The 18,064-nt window shown below is 44.6% G+C and overlaps 1 protein-coding gene and 1 long non-coding RNA gene across 2 annotated transcripts; one reads left to right on the top strand and one right to left on the bottom strand.

The window, feature by feature from the left end:
- Positions 1-2,602: 2,602 nt before the first annotated feature.
- Positions 2,603-5,032, bottom strand: LOC133568553 (aquaporin-1-like). The gene is made up of 4 exons (XM_061920557.1): positions 4,510-5,032; positions 3,925-4,086; positions 3,764-3,844; positions 2,603-3,681 (listed from the first exon to the last, which is right to left on the bottom strand). The coding sequence occupies exons 1-4, from the start codon at positions 4,864-4,866 to the stop codon at positions 3,514-3,516; spliced, it is 768 nt and encodes a 255-aa protein (XP_061776541.1). The 5' UTR covers positions 4,867-5,032; the 3' UTR covers positions 2,603-3,513.
- On the top strand, positions 3,658-16,248 carry LOC133568554 (uncharacterized). The gene is made up of 3 exons (XR_009809625.1): positions 3,658-3,874; positions 15,895-15,958; positions 16,032-16,248. It is a non-coding gene; the product is annotated as an uncharacterized LOC133568554 (long non-coding RNA).
- Positions 16,249-18,064: the final 1,816 nt, after the last annotated feature.

Genomic DNA, 18,064 nt, shown 5'->3' with positions numbered 1-18,064 from the left:
TTGGTTTTCTTGTCACTCTTTTCACTGTCGATAAAAAACCCCAAAAAACAAGCAAGCAGAGCACTCACGAATAGGTGGTCTTATTCTTGGGGTGCTTTGCAAAGATTTCAAAGAAACTATCAATGCTGGACCTACTCAGTAGGAGATGTTGTGTTGTAAGATCCAGCACTCTGAGTGCGGGAGAGCGTTGTCTCGCTTGAACTCTCTCCAATAGATGTTCCAGAGCGAGTACCCCAATGGGCTCATCAGCTGACTGCCCCTGCCTCAATAGAACACCTCCACGCTCCAGCCAACATCAAGTGATGTCATCAGGAAGTCTCGGGGTACATAAGAACTCCTCTAATAAAGTTAAAGTACCAATCTTTGTCACACACACACTAGGTGTGGAGAAATTATTGTCTGCATTTGACCCATCACCCTTGATCACCCCCGGGGAGATGAGTGGAGTAGTGAGCAGCAGCGGTGGCCACGCCCGGGAATCATTTTTTGGTGATTTAACCCCCAATTCCAACCCTTGATGCTGGTAACCAAGCAGGGAGGTAATGGGTCCCATTTTTATAGTCTTTGGTATGACTCGGCCGGGGTTTGAACTCACAACCTATTGATCTCAGGACGGACACTTTAACCTACGTCGTAATCTGCCTGTGTGCAAAACACCCATCATGCAACTGAGTTGTTCCCTTGATCCCCTTGAATAACAACTTGCTCCTGCGTGCGGGCAACCTAATGGAAGGCCATTAACAACAAGAAAATGAATGCAGTGCCCCAAAAAGCCAGCAATTGAGGACCCACACAAAGCGCATGAGTCGGGGAGAGTTTTCTTCATAGAAATAGTAAAAATGACGTAGCTGTATGTAACTAAGACATCAGAGCAACCCTCACATACAGTTGATCCTCCAATATCAGGATGCAAGACTAATTTTGTAACTATTCCAAACAGTACTACAACTCTCGAGGCAAGGTTTGATGTGACATTTAATTATTTTCATGCAAGTGTAAAAAGAAATGGGCCAAAAACAAAAGAAACTTTGAAAAACAATGAAACTTGCTCTTACCTTTGACTTTAATGATACAGATTCAGCAGTCGCATTTGTAGTTCTACGGCCGCCATCACCGCATACTTGCCAACCCTCCCGATTTGTCCTTGAGAGTCACGGATTTCAGTGCCCCTACCGAAAATCTCCCGGTGCAACCATTCTCCCGAATTTCTCCGGATTTTCACCCGCACAACAATATTGGGGGCGTGCCTTTAAGGCACTGCATATAGCGTCCTCTACAACCTGTCATCACATTTGCTTTTCCACCATACAAACAGCATGTTTGTATGCGGCTTTAATACGCACGCGCACACACACACACACACACACACACACACACACACACACACACACACACACACACACACACACACACACACACACACACACACACACACACACACACACACACACACACACACACAGACAACGCAAGCCATACTTGATCAACAACCATACAGGTCACACTGAGGGTGGCCGTATAAACAACTTTAACACTGTTACAAATATGCGCCACACTGTGAAACCACACCAAACAAGAATTACAAACACATTTCGGGAGAACAGCCGCACTGTAACACAACATAAACACAACAGAAGAAATACCCAGTAGCCCTTGAAGCACTAACACTTGTAATGCCAGTATACACCCACAACATGTAAAAGGTAGGGGGATTCACTTTGTATGAACAATCTAAATTAAAATTGGGTTTATATTACAATATAAATACACCTTTATATACCTGCTTTTTCTCAGTTAAATTCAGTTCTTTACTTCATGTAAACTCTTGCAACTTCTTAACAGGTTTAAGTGTCCTGTAATAGACTTTTGATCACCACTTAAGTGTACTATCACTACTAGGCCATTTTATCAGTAGCAGATAGTCAACCTATTAAAGATAAAAATAAAACAGTAAAATAATGTGATAGCCATTTATTCTGACTAAAACCATAGGTATACATATTTTAGCAGCCATATATCCACCCAAGAAGCTTTTCGACTTTTCTAAAAAGTCCATGTGACGCAATACTCAGATGTCCACTGCAGAGGACACGCACGCGCACACACACACACACACACACACACACACACACACTATCCCAGCTGCAGGGCGGAGTACATCCTGGATAAGTCGCCACCTCGTTGTAAGGCCAACACAGATAGACAAGATTCACACTCACACTCTAGGGCCAATTTAGTGTTGCCAATAAACGCACACACACACACACACGCACGCACACACGCACGCACTCACACAATTATATACTTATATATATTTAAATACTTATACACATATCCTTGTATTTGCTGTACATCTTCAATTGTTTGTATATTTTACATGAAAAAAGTAGCCCAAATAGAAAAGTTTGCAGGAGCAATGAAGGCTGCCTGCACCACACAGAGGGAATAAAGGGCCCCAACTGCTCCCCTCCGAGGGCCTCTGAAAGGGTTAATCTGGCCATTGATGAATTTGTCTTTCCAACTGGAAATATGCCATGAAAACATTCCGGCATCACCAACAATAGGACCTGACCTGCTTTGGATATCATAACACAAACAGAAGTTATAAGTGCAAGAACATGCTCTTTATTCTTTAAAGACATTGCAACACACTGGGTTTAAAAAGGTGATAAAGTCACAAACAATACAGGGTACAAAATAAAACAGAATACTGATAACAGGAGATCATATCAACACACGCTTGCTGCAACTTCAGTGGGTCAAGACGTGTGCTGCACACTTACAAAACGACGACATAAAAACAGTGACTATGCTAAAACAAACATTTCTCTATATAAAGTGTAGGTTTTTTTTACAAGTGTATAATATAGATTAGGGGTGTCCACTGAGAGGCCATTTTGATACATTGTGTAGTTGAAATATGCAAAAACCAAGACTACCTCGCCCTACAGACAGAACACACGCTGTCCGTAGGAGTGGTGTTTGAAAATTTAAAATCAAATCAAGTTGATAATTGATTGAATAGGGATCAGGGGATTTCATATAAAATGTTTACAGCAAACTTATTCCTTGCTGCTTCCTGCTCCGTCACTGGCAGGAAAATATCCCCATACAGTTACACTGACTCCCATGGCGTACAGCGTTAAACCTTGCTTTGTGTGGCAGAGGTCCTGAGTTCAAAACCTGGGATTGATTGGTTCAGGAAGGTTTATGTGCAAAACACATAAGTCCACTGCAGAGGACACAGGTCTCATTCTAAGCTACCTGAACAAAACACATGGTCTTGTTTGTGTTGTAGGTACTGATGACAAATCTCGATAATAGTGAATTTTACTTTTAGAATACTGTCGTCCCTTGTTTATTGCAGTTAATTTGCTCTGGACGTGACTTTCCGCAAAGTAGGAATCACAAAAAGACAAAATCGCATTTGCAATGTGGTGAAGCCGCAATATTAGAAGGGACGACTGTGTACCAATAAAAACTGTCCGCCTTTAGGCAACACTAATGCTACAACTACTTCATCTCCACATTGGCTGCATCGCCGGTGACGTCGTAATCGCCCACGGGGCCACTGATGAGCACTTTCATGCGCTCGGGGAAGTCGGCGAATTTGGGCGAGAGGAGGAAGTCGTAGATCAGGGCTGCCGCCACGCCGCCACACATAGGCCCCACCCAATAGACCTGTGGTTGACGGAAGGGGTGGATAACCAGGATCAATAACAAGACTCGGGACGTATGTACGTGATTGCGTGATCGCTCCTACCCAGTGGTCTTTGAAGTCATTCATGATCAGAGCTGGTCCGAAAGTGCGTGCGGGATTGATGCCACAGCCCGTGTAGCTGATCTGGAATCAGCAACAACATCAACAACATAGGTGAGTGACAGGTGAGGGCCAATATGATGCACGTTGGGCGTCCAACTCACCGCCGCCAGGTGTCCCAGGGACACGGAGAGCCCGATGGCTAGGGGCGCTGAACCGGTGACGTCACGTCGCCTTTTATCAGTGACGGCGATGACACACAGAACGAGCTGAAACGTCGCCAGCAGTTCGATGCCCACGCCCTGGCTGGGGGTGACGCCGCTGAGCTGCCAAAAAAACAAGAGCGGCCGTTAAGACGGTAGAGTGAACCCAAACTTCTTGACACACTTCCTGTCGGCGCTCACTTTAGCTTTGTATTCTCTTGTACACCGTGTGTGTTTGTGTGTGTGTGCATGCGCAGAGTGAGTGGTTATCTCGCCACGCCAGCTGAGACTGCTGATATTAGTCTTTGCAGCAGCAGCTTAACTGAACACACGCACACACACACACACACACACACACACACACACACACACACACACACACACACACACACACACACACACACACACACACACACACACACACACACACACACACACAGACAAATAGAGGGACTTTGACCTTTCCAAGCATTTTCTAGCTGATACAACTCTAACCAGTAACGTGGCGTGCATTCAAGTGTAGACAAGTCATTTTTTGCTACTCACAGAGTTGAGTCCCAGTGCGGTAGTGGCACCGGGCCGCGCTCCGTACAAGATCCCGCTGGCCAGGGCCGAGCCCAGAAGCTGCGCCACCATGTACATGATGGCCCGGAACAGGCTGATCTGGCAGCTGGCCAGCATCCCCAAAGTGACGGCGGGGTTCAGGTGGGCGCCGCTGATGTGGCCGAGACTCTGCGCCAGCGTGGCGATGGCCAGCCCGAAGGCCAGCGACACCTTGACCTCCTGGCCCGGGTCGCCCGGTTTGCCGATGGCCGCCGCGATGCTGAGGAAAATGAACAGGGTCATGCCCACCAGTTCGGCCAGAACGGCCCTCCAGAACTCTTTGCTCTTGAACTCCCTCATGGCGGTTGCGGGTGCGAGATGGGGGGCGAGGAAGGCACTGCGCTGGCAGAGTGTGCGCACTCACCAACAAAAGCAACCAACGTCGTATTTAAAGGCCCAAGGACTGATAATGGTCAGTGGGCGGGCTTAAAAAAAAAAGTGAAAGAAAAGGCCGCCCGGAATTAATGAGAAATTGAAAAGACTTGTCGCTCACTGCCTCCTTTTTGCTCCTCCTCCTCCTCTGGCCCCTCTTCCAGTGCCTCCCAGTACCTCCCAGTGCACAGCTCTTTAAACTTCAAACCTCATAATGTTTGGTAGTGACTGACCGTCATGGAACAGGTGCTTCCTTTCACACGCGTCAGCCCCCAAAACACTGCACCGTTACTACAATGTCACTGAAATTTCAGGCAAGAAGATAACGGAGGAGGACGAGACGCTTCCACACAGCAACAGGTGGACAAGGTTCAACAACATGGATTTCAATTTCCAGCAGCAAGAACAACACACCAGTCCCGTCATACAAATCACGGAATAAAAAAAAGAAAAGTGGCTATGCTGAAGGAAACAAACGTCTACATCCACGAGCATCTGACAAGAAGTTGAGGAAGCAAGAGAGAATTCAGGGCAACTGTAGAATGTACGCACATGTCAGTACTTTATGACTTCAAGCAATGGACGAATACTAAAGATGACATCATCCCCACGACAAAGAAATAAAAGAACCAACTCATAAAGACTTAACGCAGTGAAGTCAACGACAACAACTCGTGACATCAATTATGAAATATTCTACGACCTAACATTTATTGACTATCACCAATAACTTACTATTTATTCATCCTTTTCCAACACCTTGTCTTTCACACAGGAAGTGAACCTATTTAAAGGGGACCTATGATTTTAATATACATTTAAAAGTCTTCTTAATGACCGAGATAATACATATGGGGTATGCTCTGGTGTACATTTTGCTCCACAGTCACTTTTATAACGCGTTTTATGAGACTATTACGATGTTTGATTCTGGAGGCATTACCAGATTTAAAATCAAACCACACACCACACTCGGGGGGCCAAATTAAGAAAAAATAATGTGTCTGGGGGCCGGCATATACATTTTTAGGAACACTAATAAAAAAACACACAATAATGTCTGAATGCTAAAAACATTATGACAGACCGCCTTAAAAAAACGGAATGGAATTTCAAATTTTTTTACTGAATGACACACCCAGAATGTACACGAAAATAAAGAATGTGGGATTTACAATATTAACTATAGACGATAAAACACAGAATATTGACATCATATGAACGTCACACCCCATCTCCATCCACATATTTTACAATCAAGCGAAACGCATCAAATATGCAACAAACACAGCGAGAAAAAAGTCTGCAGGCTATAGAGCGTTTTCCGTTCGGGCTCCAGTACTCTGGAATGCCCTCCCGGTAACAGTTTGAGATGCTACCTCAGTAGAAGCATTTAAGTCTCACCTTAAAACTCATCTGTATACTCTAGCCTTTAAATAGACATCCTTTTTAGACCAGTTGATCTGCCGCTTCTTTTCTTTCTCCTATGTCGCCCCCTCCCTTGTGGAGGGGGTCCGATCCGATAACCATGGATGAAGTACTGGCTGTCCAGAGTCGAGACCCAGGATGGACCGCTCGTCGGGACCCAGGATGGACCGCTCGCCTGTATCGATTGGGGACATCTCTACGCTGCTGATCCGCCTCCGCTTGAGATGGCCTCCTGTGGACTGTCTTGGATCCGCTTTGAACTGAACTCTCGCGGCTGTGTTGGAGCCACTATGGATTGAACTTCCACAGTATCATGTTGGACCCGCTCCACATCCATTGCTTTCGGTCCCCTATAGGGGCGGGTTGCCCACATCTGAGGTCCTCTCCAAGGTTTCTCATAGTCAGCATTGTCACTGGCGTCCCACTGGATGTGAATTCTCCCTGCCCACTGGGTGTGAGTTTTCCTTGCCCTTTTGTGGGTTCTTCTGAGGATGTTGTAGTCGTAATGATTTGTGCAGTCCTTTGAGACATTTGTGATTTGGGACTATATACATAAACATTGATTGATTGATTGATATGTATGCGAAGAGTAAAAAAAACAAAAAAAACACCTAAGTTCTGATGTATCTGATATATCTCTAAACTTTAGAACTTTGTTGTAAAAATCTCTTCCTGCGTCTGTCCCTGACACAGGCTGGCCTCTCTGGAAACCCTCTGTGGAAACGCTCCCCACCCACACTGCTTGGTGCCTCGTTGGAGCTGCTGTGACTTAGATTACCTACTGACTAGTATATCATGTAAAAGCACAGATTCCAAGCATTGAAATACTTTGTATAGTTCAAGATTTACGGTCATTTGAAAAAAAACTGCACAACCTAATGGCAGCTACAGTTTCCTTCTGAAATATCTTTAAAAAAATTATTTGGGAATGTCCGGTGGGCCAGGTTGAAAAGCATAATTTGCCCAGATCTGCTCTTCAGTATCATAATTTAATTTATGAAAATGTACACTGCTTGAATATATATTTTGAATATATATCTTGAAGGTGTCACCGTTACCTTTTTCCCCACACACAATCGAAAATAAACTTCAGAAATAGATTCAGCCGGTCACAAATTATGGTAAATGGGTTGTACTTGTGTAGAGCTTTTCTACCTTTTTTAAGGAACTCAAAGCCCTTTGACACTATTTCCACACTCACCCATTCCTTCACACACACATTCACACACTGATGGCGGGAGCTGTCATGCAAGGCGCTAACCAGGTACTCATCAGGAGCAAGGGTGAAGTGTCTTGCTCATGGACTCAACGGACGTGACTGGGATGGTAGAAGGTGGGGATTGAACCAGTAACCCTCAGATTGGGGGCACAGCCACTCTCCCAACTTCGCCACGCCGTCCCACAACATTAGGTACACTTGCCGATCGATTCAGACTGCATAAAAAAAGCTGCTTGTGCATGCCACAATGAGATGAAAATCCAACTTTATCCTACCTTTTTTGTGTTTTCTCTTGGCCTGAAGTCCTTAATGTCTAAATAGGCACTGTGACAGACCGTGCAAACAGAAGCATCCAAAACTGCGTGCAAGCCCACGACAAATTACATTGTAACAACATTGATAAGTCAGATAAAGACACATTTTATCATAAGTCCCCTTAAATGTAACTTGTCTAAAACAAATAAATCATAACAATTAAATCATAACAATGTCTTGAAATAAATAATGACCTACATCAGCAAACTGTCAAAGTGTGGCGTTTGCAGCATGAAAATCGATGTTGCGAAGTGGAACAACAGCACAGTTACTCATTAACCGCGAAGATGTCCGCTCAATAATTACTACATGTGTTTGGATGACACAAAGTGAAACAAAGTGAAACATCAACTATGAGAAATGAGCCGCCTGTTGCACCTGGTGCCTGAAGAGGCAATCTGGGAGGTGGGAATGGCCACCGAACATGGAATTTGGTACGTCATTGTATTTATATCAAGCTGATAGGATGCAACAAGAAACTTGTACTCTTAAAGGCCTACTGAAACCCACTACTACCGACCACCCAGTCTGATAGTTTATATATCAATGATGAAATATTAACATTGCAACACATGCCAATACGGCCTTTTTAGTTTACTAAATTGCAATTTTGAACTTCGCTCGGAAGTAACATGCTAAAACTTGACGTCACGCATTGTAGAGGACATTTTGTTCCAGCACCGTTCACAGCTATAAGTCATCTCTTTTCATCACATAATTCCACAGTATTATAGACATCTGTGTTGCTGAATCTTTTGCAATTTGTTCAATTAATAATGGAGACGTCAAAGAAGAAAGATGTAGGTGGGAAGCGGTGTATTTGCGGCCGCCTTTAGCAACACAAACACAGCCGGTGTTTCCTTGTTTAAATTCCCGAAAGATGACGGTGAACCTTTACTATGAAACAGAGTGGTCAAGCGAACATGGTTCCCTACCACATGTCAATTGGCAGGTTTCGGTGAGAAAATGGTGGTAATAAGTTGGCTCTTACTGTAGACATGAGCGCAGGGCTTGCGTCGTTCCTCCTGCACCTGTCAAAGAGTCAGCTGCGGACTCTCTTGCCTCCTCCCACCGGCCGCCCCCGACCGTCAGATGCTTCCACCGTGGAGGAGGGAAAAAAAAAAAAATCTCAGCCCTGCCGTCTTTGCCTCGTTGAGAAACGTGGCTTCCCTCGGAGACACTGGCGGTCACCACACCCGTGGCCACACCCTTCCGGTTTTCAGGTTGCACAGGTACGACCATACACTTAATATTTTTGTTTTTAAGGGTTGATATTAAGTGTAAGTTTCAACAACACTCACTAAAACACTAGTAACACAATAAGCAGATAAGGGTTTTTACAGAATTATCCTTGTAAATTTCTCTAATAACATCTGAATTTTTTTTTTCTAGTCCTTCACTATCACTTTCCTTGCCACAAATCTTTCATCCTCGCTCAAATTAATGGGGAAATCGTCGTTTTCTTGGTCCGAATCGCTCTCGCTGCTGGTGGCCATGATTGTAAACAATGTGCGGATGTGAGGAGCTCCACAACCCGTGACGTCACGCGCACATCGTCTGATACTTCCGGTACAGGCAAGGCTTTTTTATTAGCGTCCAAAAGTTGCGAACTTTATCGTGGATGTTCTCTACTAAATCCTTTCAGCAAAAATATGGCAATATCGCGAAATGATCAAGTATGACACATAGAACGGACCTGCTATCCCCGTTTAAATAAGAAAATCCCATTTCAGTAGGCCTTTAAACGTTCAGATGAGGCCTACTCCTAATAATGAGCACACAAATAAAACCAGCAGTATCAGAAATATGTATATATATATTTTTTAATTGGCAACACTAATATTGGCCCTAGTGTGTAAATGTCTGTGTGAATGTTGTCTGTCTATCTGTGTTGGCCCCTGCAACCCTGAAAAGGATAAGTGGTAGAAATGGATGGATGGATGGATTTTTTGCTGATAGACTCCCCCTACTGGTCACTTACTTTCAATGCATAATTTGCCTTGCAATTAATGACTTTTAGTGTGCAACATGGTCATTAGATTTGATGCTGGGTGACCTGGCTGGTCCACTATATTAGATGGATAGATAGATAGATAGATAGATAGATAGATAGATAGATAGATAGATAGATAGATAGATAGATGGATGGATGGATGGATGGATGGATGGATGGATGGACGGACGGACGGACGGACGGACGGACGGACGGACGGACGGACGGACGGACGGACGGACGGACGGACAGACAGACAGACAGACAGACAGACAGACAGACAGATAGATAGATAGTACTTTATTATATTATATTGAAGACCACTGGAGTAGCTAAAGGGCAATGACACAGATGCTGAAGTACAGTGGTCCCCAACCACCGGGCCGCGGCCCGGTCGTGGCCCGATTGTTACCGGGCCGCAGAAGAATTTTTTATAAAAAAAAAAAAAAAAATAATAATAATAATAATAATTCTTTTTTTTCTAATTTTTATTAAATCAACATAAAAAAACACAATATACACTTACAATTAGTGCACCAACTTCAAAAACCTCAATTTTTCATGACAAAAACGTCCCTTTTTCATGACAAAGAAGAAAAAAAAAAGAAAGAAAAAAAAAGGACACCCCCCCGGGCCGCGGGACAAATTATTAAGCGTTGACCGGTCCGCGGATACAAAAAGGTTGGGGACCACTGCTGTAGTACATTTTAAAGCAAACCTTTATCCATCCATTTTCTACCGCTTATTCCCTTTTGGGGTCGCGGGGGGCGCTGGCGCCTATCTCAGCTACAATCGGGCGGAAGGCGGTGTACACCCTGGACAAGTCGCCAACTTAAAGAAATGGCTGTAAACCAAATCTTAAAAAAATGATAATCAATAAATGGTAAATGGGTTGTACTTGTATAGCGCTTTTCTACCTTCAAAGTACTCAAAGCGTTTTGACCCTACTTCCACATTTACCCATTCACACACACATTCACACACTGATGGAGGGAGCTGCCATGCAAGGTGCCAACCAGCACCCATCAGGAGCAAGGGTGAAGTGTCTTGCTCAGGACACAACGGACGTGACGAGGTTGGTACTAGGTGGGATTTGAACCAGGGACACTCTGGTTGCGCACGGCCACTCTCCCACTGCGCCACGCCGTCCCTCTATGTTTACTTATATAGCCCTGAATCACATATGTCTCAAAGGGCTGCACAACCCACAATGTCATCCTCGGCTCAGATCCAACAGTTGTTAAAATAAAAGATATTAATATAAAATGTTTATTCAGTGTATGTAGATATGGGAGTATATGCATATAAATAAATGATAAATGTGTTGTACTTGTATAGTGCTTTTCTACCTTCAAGGTACCCAAAGCGCTTTGACCCTACTTCCACATTTACCAATTCACACACACATTCACACACTGATGGAGGGAGCTGCCATCCTCAAGCTTGGGGCCTGTGAATATGAGGGTTCTGCGCAGTATCTTGGCTGTTCCTAGGACTGCGCTCTTCTGGACTGAGGCTTCAGATGTTGTTCCTGGGATCTGTTGGAGCCACTCTCCCAGTTTGGGGGTTACTGCTCCGAGTGCCCCCACTACCCCAGGGACCACGCTAGCCTTGACCTTCCAAATCCTTTCCAGCTGCTCTTTCAACCCTTGGTATTTCTCAAGTTGCTTGTGTTCCTTCTTCCTGATGTTGGCGTCAGCTGAGATTGCCACATCTATCCCCACCACCCTTTTCTGCTCTATGTCCACCACCACTATGTCTGGTTGGTTAGTCAGAAGCTGTTTGTCAATCTGGCAGCTGAAGTCCCACAGAACCTTGGCCCTGTTGTTCTCAGCCACCTTCTGTGGTATGGCCCACTGGGATTTGAGTGCTTCTATTCCATACTGGTTGCAGATGTTCCTATATACTATCCCCGCCACTTGATTGTGCCTCTCCATGAACGCTGATCCAGCTGGCATCTTATGGTCTGCTACTATATGCTAGACTGTCTCAGGGGTTTCTTTGCACAGTCTGCATCTTGGGTCTGATCTACTCTCCTGTGCTGTCTGCCAGTCCTGCATTTTCCAGCCACTGGTAGGATTTCTTGATATCAGCCTGTTCCTCTATCTGACGGTGGTACATGCCATGTAGGGGCTTGTCTATCCAGGTTGTCTGATCCTCCTCCTATGCACTCTCATCAGGGTTCTGCTGCCTGAGACATTCCCTTAGCACTTCATTCTTTGGGGCCATTTTTTCGATGCATTCTCGAATTTTCAATGTTTCATCCTGGACCGTGACGCTTACTAGCCCTCGGCCTCCGTCTTTCCGCTTAGTGTATAGCCTCAGGTTGCTGGACTTAGGTGGAACCCTCCGTGCATGGTGAGGAGCTTTTTTGTCTTTCTTTTACCAGATTATGATACCAGCGGGGTATCTGATGTCTGGTATTGCATACATGTTGAGGGCACGGACTTTGTTCTTACCCTTCAGCTGACTTTTCAGGACCTGCTTTACTCTCTGGAGGTATTTGGCTATGGTTGTCTTCCTTGTTCCCTCTTCATGGTTTCCATTAGCCTGTGAGATGCCAAGGTACTTGTAGCTGCCTTGGATATCACCTATGCTTCCCTCTGGTAGGTCAATACCCTCAGTCCTGATCATCTTGCCTCTCTTTGAGACCATCCGGCCACACTTGTCCAATCAGAATGATATCCCTACGTCATCGCTGTAGACCCTGGTGGTGTGGATCAGTGAGTCTATTTCTTGCTCGCTCCTGGCATACAGCTTGATGTCATCCCTGAAGAGCAGGTGGCTGATTGTTGCCCCACTATGGAATCGATACCTGTAGCCGCTCTTTAAAATGATCTGACTGAGGGGTTCAGGTCTATGCAGAACAGCAGTGGTGAGAGCGCATCTCCTCGGTATATGGCGCACTTGATGTTGACTTGGGCAATCGGCTTTGAATTGGCCTCTAGGGTTGTCTTCCACATTTCCATCGAGTTCTGGATGAAGGCCCTTAGGTTCCTGTTGATTTTATACAGTTCCAGACATTCCAGTATCCATGTGTGCAGCATTGAGTATCTATGTGTGCAGCATTGAGTCGTAGGCTTTCTTGTAGTCCATCCAGGCAGTGCACAGGTTGGTCTGTCTCTTCTTACAGTCTTGGGAGACTGTTTTATCAACCAGCAACTGGTGCTTGGCTCCTCTGGTATTACTGCCATTTCATTTATGTGCCTCACTCATGTATTGAGCCACATGCTTACTCACTTTTATGTTGCGCAGAGACAGGTAATTGGCCAGTAGTTGGATGGGATGCGTGCCTTCTGGGGGTCCTTCATGATTACCATGAAGGACCAGGAGTGCTATTAGCTTCTCCATCCAGTACGTATGGATCATATCGGGGCCTGGGATGTCCAGTTCTTCATCTTTGACACTCTTTCTTGGATGTCTGCCATTGAGATGGTTACTGGCTCTTGTTCTGTGGTCAGCTCTCAGGTCTACTAACCATTGGGCCTTGGTGTTGTGTGATGCCTCTTTCTCCCATATGTCTTTCCAGTATTTTTCCACTTAAGTTCTTGGTGGGTCTGACCGTTTGTTGTTTCCCTACCACTGAGAGTACACCTTGGCTGGTTCAGTGGAGAACAGCTTGTTTATTCTCCTGGCCTCTCCCTCCTTGGTGTATCTCTTCAACCGGGCGGCCAAAGCTGTTAGTCGTTACTTGGCAGTTACGGGTGCATCTGGTATGGAGAGTGAGTTGTACTTCCTGGGTGCCCCTTTATTCACCATGTTCCCTTTCTTTAGTTCTGCTAGCTGGCTAACTTCTTTCCGTACTGCCTATTTATTGGCCTTCCATGGTGGGTACTGCTAGTTATGTCCCGAGCTCACCTTGTACCCAAGCATCTGTATGACCGTTGCTTTACTATATAGCAGCAGCATTCACATATACTAGTATATCTTCTAAATGTACTTGGCAATTCAGCTTTGGTATTCGTCATGGGCTCCAGTTTTCTAGATGGGTCACGATCTTCCCTCTCAGGTCAGCAGCTCTTGTGTGGAGGCTGTCGGTATCTTTTGGGGCTTGGAACCCAATCTGTGGTTGTGGGGATGATGATGACGACATCCCAATGCTGACCTGTCGTCCTGGCTCCCCCTTGCTGTAGCATCGTTTTTGTATTTCATTAATCTCTAGTTGTGATTATAGATTTCCTTTACGGATGTTGGAACACTGGGCTAACAGATGTTTCTTTTTTAGCCTTGATTGCGGGTTTCGAAGTATCTAATGATCCCACATTCACTGCATGTAGCCCCTTTTTCTAAGATTGCTTCTATAATAGCATTCCAGCATCTCCGTATTTTTCCCCTCGTCCATCTGTGTTTTGTTCCAGTAGCCCATTTCTCATCAGTTTGCTGTGGTTCCCTAGCAACTGACGCAGACCTTGTTGACCCAGTTTGACTGTATTTGTTCATAATGCTTAGATACAAATTCAATTTAGTCGTCAAAATGTCATACGATAACCTTTTTTACAAATGTTTTACTGAACTGCAAGTCATTGATTTGCTCTAAACTTGGTGACAGTAAGTGCAGTAGGAATTAAGTGCACATTTGGTCTTGAATAAAATATTTCCTGCTAAACTTAATAAAAAAATAAAAAAAAGTTCAACAGTTTAACTTAAAACAGACTAAATTCAGTGTGCAGCTTTATGATAGAGAAGGTCTCCAACTTTCATCACTATGAAAACAACTGTGACAAAAAGAGAGACAGGATATTTGTTTCACTACAATTGTGTTTTATATATGAAGGAACTCTTCTCTCAGTGAGATTATGGTCTTTATGCTATATTGTGTAATTTATCATTAAATAAAAGCATCACACACACACACACTCATAGCTCATTAAAGTGGAATAAATGACATGCCACTAATAGTTTTACTCCACATACCTCTCTTCTCCTACCGAAGGGTGCAAACTGGATGTGTAATATCCTCATTAAATGACGACGTGTGCTGTACCTCGGACCAACTGCACTCAGTAACGACACAAACACACTCACATAAATATTGCACTAATTGCAACCATAGACAGCAGAACACTTACTTCTATTTTAACATTTATACAATTTAGTTATCTGCTAGGGCTTCACGGTGGCAGAGGGGTTAGTGCGTCTGCCTCACAATACGAAGGTCCTGCAGTCCTGGGTTCAAATCCAGGCTCGGGATCTTTCTGTGTGGAGTTTGCATGTCCTCCCCGTGAATGCATGGATTCCCTCCGGGTACTCCGGCTTCCTCCCACCTCCAAAGACATGCACCTGGGGATAGGTTGATTGGCAACACTAAATTGGCCCTAGTGTGTGAATGTGAGTGTGAATGTTGTCTGTCTATCTCTGTTGGCCCTGCGATGAGGTGGCGACTTGTCCAGGGTGTACCCCGCCTTCCGCCCGATTGTAGCTGAGATAGGCGCCAGCGCCCCCCGCGACCCCGAAAGGGAATAAGCGGTAGAAAATGGATGGAAATGGATGGATAGTTATCTGCTGCACTGACAAGATGCCTGCTCAGTGCGTGTTGACTGTGACGAACCTGCCGAGTCAAAAGCTGGTGTGTGACGTCACAATTTACCTTTTTCTTTTACACAGCGCACCAAAATGAAAAGAAAATAATCGTCTCTTTTGACCACTTACCTAATAAAAACAATGGGCAAAGTGCTTCGATTGTCAGGTCTATAGAGGGGTTTCCATTTTTTTACATTTACCCCGATGCACTGCCTGTATCCACATTGAAAGGCGGAAGTTAGTGAAACGCTAATTGTCTCCAATAATTATCCAATAATATTCATAATGTCGACGGCATGTGCCATTATCAAATGCCACAATCGAGGTGGAAGGGAAAAAAAACTAGCTTGTATCGCATTCCTAAGCGGATTTCTGGACAAACGAAAGCGGCTGAAAAAAAAAGTTGAAGACGAGGATGGATTGGTACAATCAACTGAGATGTGACGTGCTTTGATGACTGTGTTTGTTTGGATCATTTCAGGTAAAAGATTTTTCATCTATCCACACCCTGGACAAGTCGCCACCTCATTGCAGGGCCAACACAGGTAGACAGACAACATTCACACTCACATTCACACACTAGGACCAATTTAGTGTTGCCAATCAACCTATCCTCAGGTGCATGTCTTTGGCGGTGGGAGGAAGCCGGAGTACCCGGAGGAAACCCACGCAGTCACTGGGAGAACATGCAAACTCTACAGAGAAAGATCCCGAGCCCGGGATTGAACTCTGGAATACTCAGGACCTTCGTATTGTGAGGCACATGCACTAACCCCTGTTCCATCATGCTGCCCAGCAGATAACATAACTTAAAATATCTTATAACTATTAATAAATAAACGTAATTGTATAAATAATGACATTGACTGTCAATACAAAGTCCAAAATACCAGTTCAGAGGTCAGATTTGAATGATAACCATTGCAAATAAACTTACACATGTGTCCCAATGTGCTGAATTCGACTTTTATTTGGTTTGGTTAGTTGTCCTTGTTTTTACATTCTATTTGCACTACAGGATCTCAATTTATTATATTATATTCCTTTTAATGTTTTATTTTTATAACCGCTATTTATCCTATTCTATTTCAATTATTACGTACATACTATTCATTGGGGGTAAATCTGGGACCTTGTATACTAAATTCCGTGGCATCTCATGAGGGGTGGTATGACAAAGTTTTTTGAATCCTTGAATTGAGGAACTTTGGGCATTTTACACCGATGGGGGACTTCCCTAAACTTAGGTTTTTCCAGCACAGACTGGTGATAGAAGTGGGTTGTGGCTTGGAAAGTCACCAGTTGGGAAACTTGGAGTGGCAGGAAAAAACATGGGTGGGTAGAGAGATTATACGGCATTCACGGGACGGGTCAAGTGCCACTCGGTTTCGCACATTGTGACCATGAGGTGATTCCGGTTGACTGTAAAAGAGTGACAAATATGAATTGAGTACATTTTGCTCATCTCCCTGTTGTATCATTTTCAAACCACTCATTGTCATCACATCTTACACACCTAACACTTTGCTTGTGGGTTGTGATTAAATTGTTTGAGGCGCTCAAACTGCCAACAGAGGAATGCGGAGAACCCTCAGAAACACTTAAAACGTTATAAACACGACGCTAGGTGTGAGTGAGAGATGAAATGCTCCTTTTCAACATGTCGACCTAATGGCAGCGACTGCTGCTGCAACAACAACACTGAGTTCTCGTCGAGGAGAGGTCAAGGTCTCTGTTCATTAACACTTTGGTATCTGGGGTCAGAGGCTAAATGTAAGACGAGTACACAAAAAGGTGTGTGTACGTTATATGATATTTCAACATAAACATGAAACACATCCATACAATACGTGCACAAAAATGACATGAAACATGATGAGCAAATCACAAGACTAGTTTAAGAAGCTTACAAAATGACAGATGACATGTAAGGACAAAGTAAAAGGTTGCAAAATATTGTTCTCTGCAAGGCTGAGTGAACAGACCAAAGGGTTAAAGGCGCAGGAGGAGGATTCTGAAATCCAGCGATCCGCAAAACTGCCTGTGACAGGCAGGGACTCATTTTACTAATTGCTCAAGTGTATTCCCCCAGCTGAAGATTGGTCAGGACGAGCATCAAAACAAATATGTTCATGCTCATGGCAGGGCAAATAAACCAGAGACAAAACAGAACGTTAAGTATGGGGAAACATACAGTATTCTTGCAATCCTGGTTGGCCAAAAATCACACTTCAACTCACCAGGATTAACAGAATATTTAAAATAATATCCATCCATCCATCTATCTTCTTCCGCTTATACGAGGTCGGGTCGCGGGGGCAACAGCCTAAGCAGGGAAGCCCAGACTTTCCTCTCCCCAGTCACTTCGTCCAGCTCTTTCCGTGGGATCCCGAGGCGTTCCCAGGCCTGCCGGAAGACGTAGTCTACCCAACGTGTCCTGGGTCTTCCCCGTGGCCTCCTACCGGTCAGACGTTCCCTAAACACCTCCCTAGGGAGGCGTTCGGGTGGCATCATGACCAGATGCCCGAACCACCTCATCTGACTCCTCTCGATGTGTAGGAGCAGCGGGTGTACTTTGAGCTTCCCCCGGATGGCAGAGGAAACTCATTTCGGCCACTTGTACCCGTGATCTTGTCATTTCGGTCAAAACC

The sequence above is a fragment of the Nerophis ophidion genome, linkage group LG14 (genome assembly GCF_033978795.1).
Source record: "Nerophis ophidion isolate RoL-2023_Sa linkage group LG14, RoL_Noph_v1.0, whole genome shotgun sequence".
In the NCBI taxonomy this organism is placed as follows: domain Eukaryota; kingdom Metazoa; phylum Chordata; class Actinopteri; order Syngnathiformes; family Syngnathidae; genus Nerophis; species Nerophis ophidion.
Note: the sequence above shows the minus strand (reverse complement) of the source record. Positions and strands in the feature narration are given on the sequence as shown.

Bases quoted from the DNA above. Each gene is read 5' to 3' on its own strand.
- LOC133568553 (XM_061920557.1), bottom strand. From the start codon at position 4,866: ATGAGGGAGTTCAAGAGCAAAGAGTTCTGGAGGGCCGTTCTGGCCGAA. The intron at 3,845-3,924 runs GTGAGTTGGACG...TGCTGATTCCAG, and splicing joins CCCTGGGACACCTGGCGGCG to ATCAGCTACACGGGCTGTGG. The intron at 3,682-3,763 runs GTAGGAGCGATC...CGTCAACCACAG, and splicing joins ATGACTTCAAAGACCACTGG to GTCTATTGGGTGGGGCCTAT.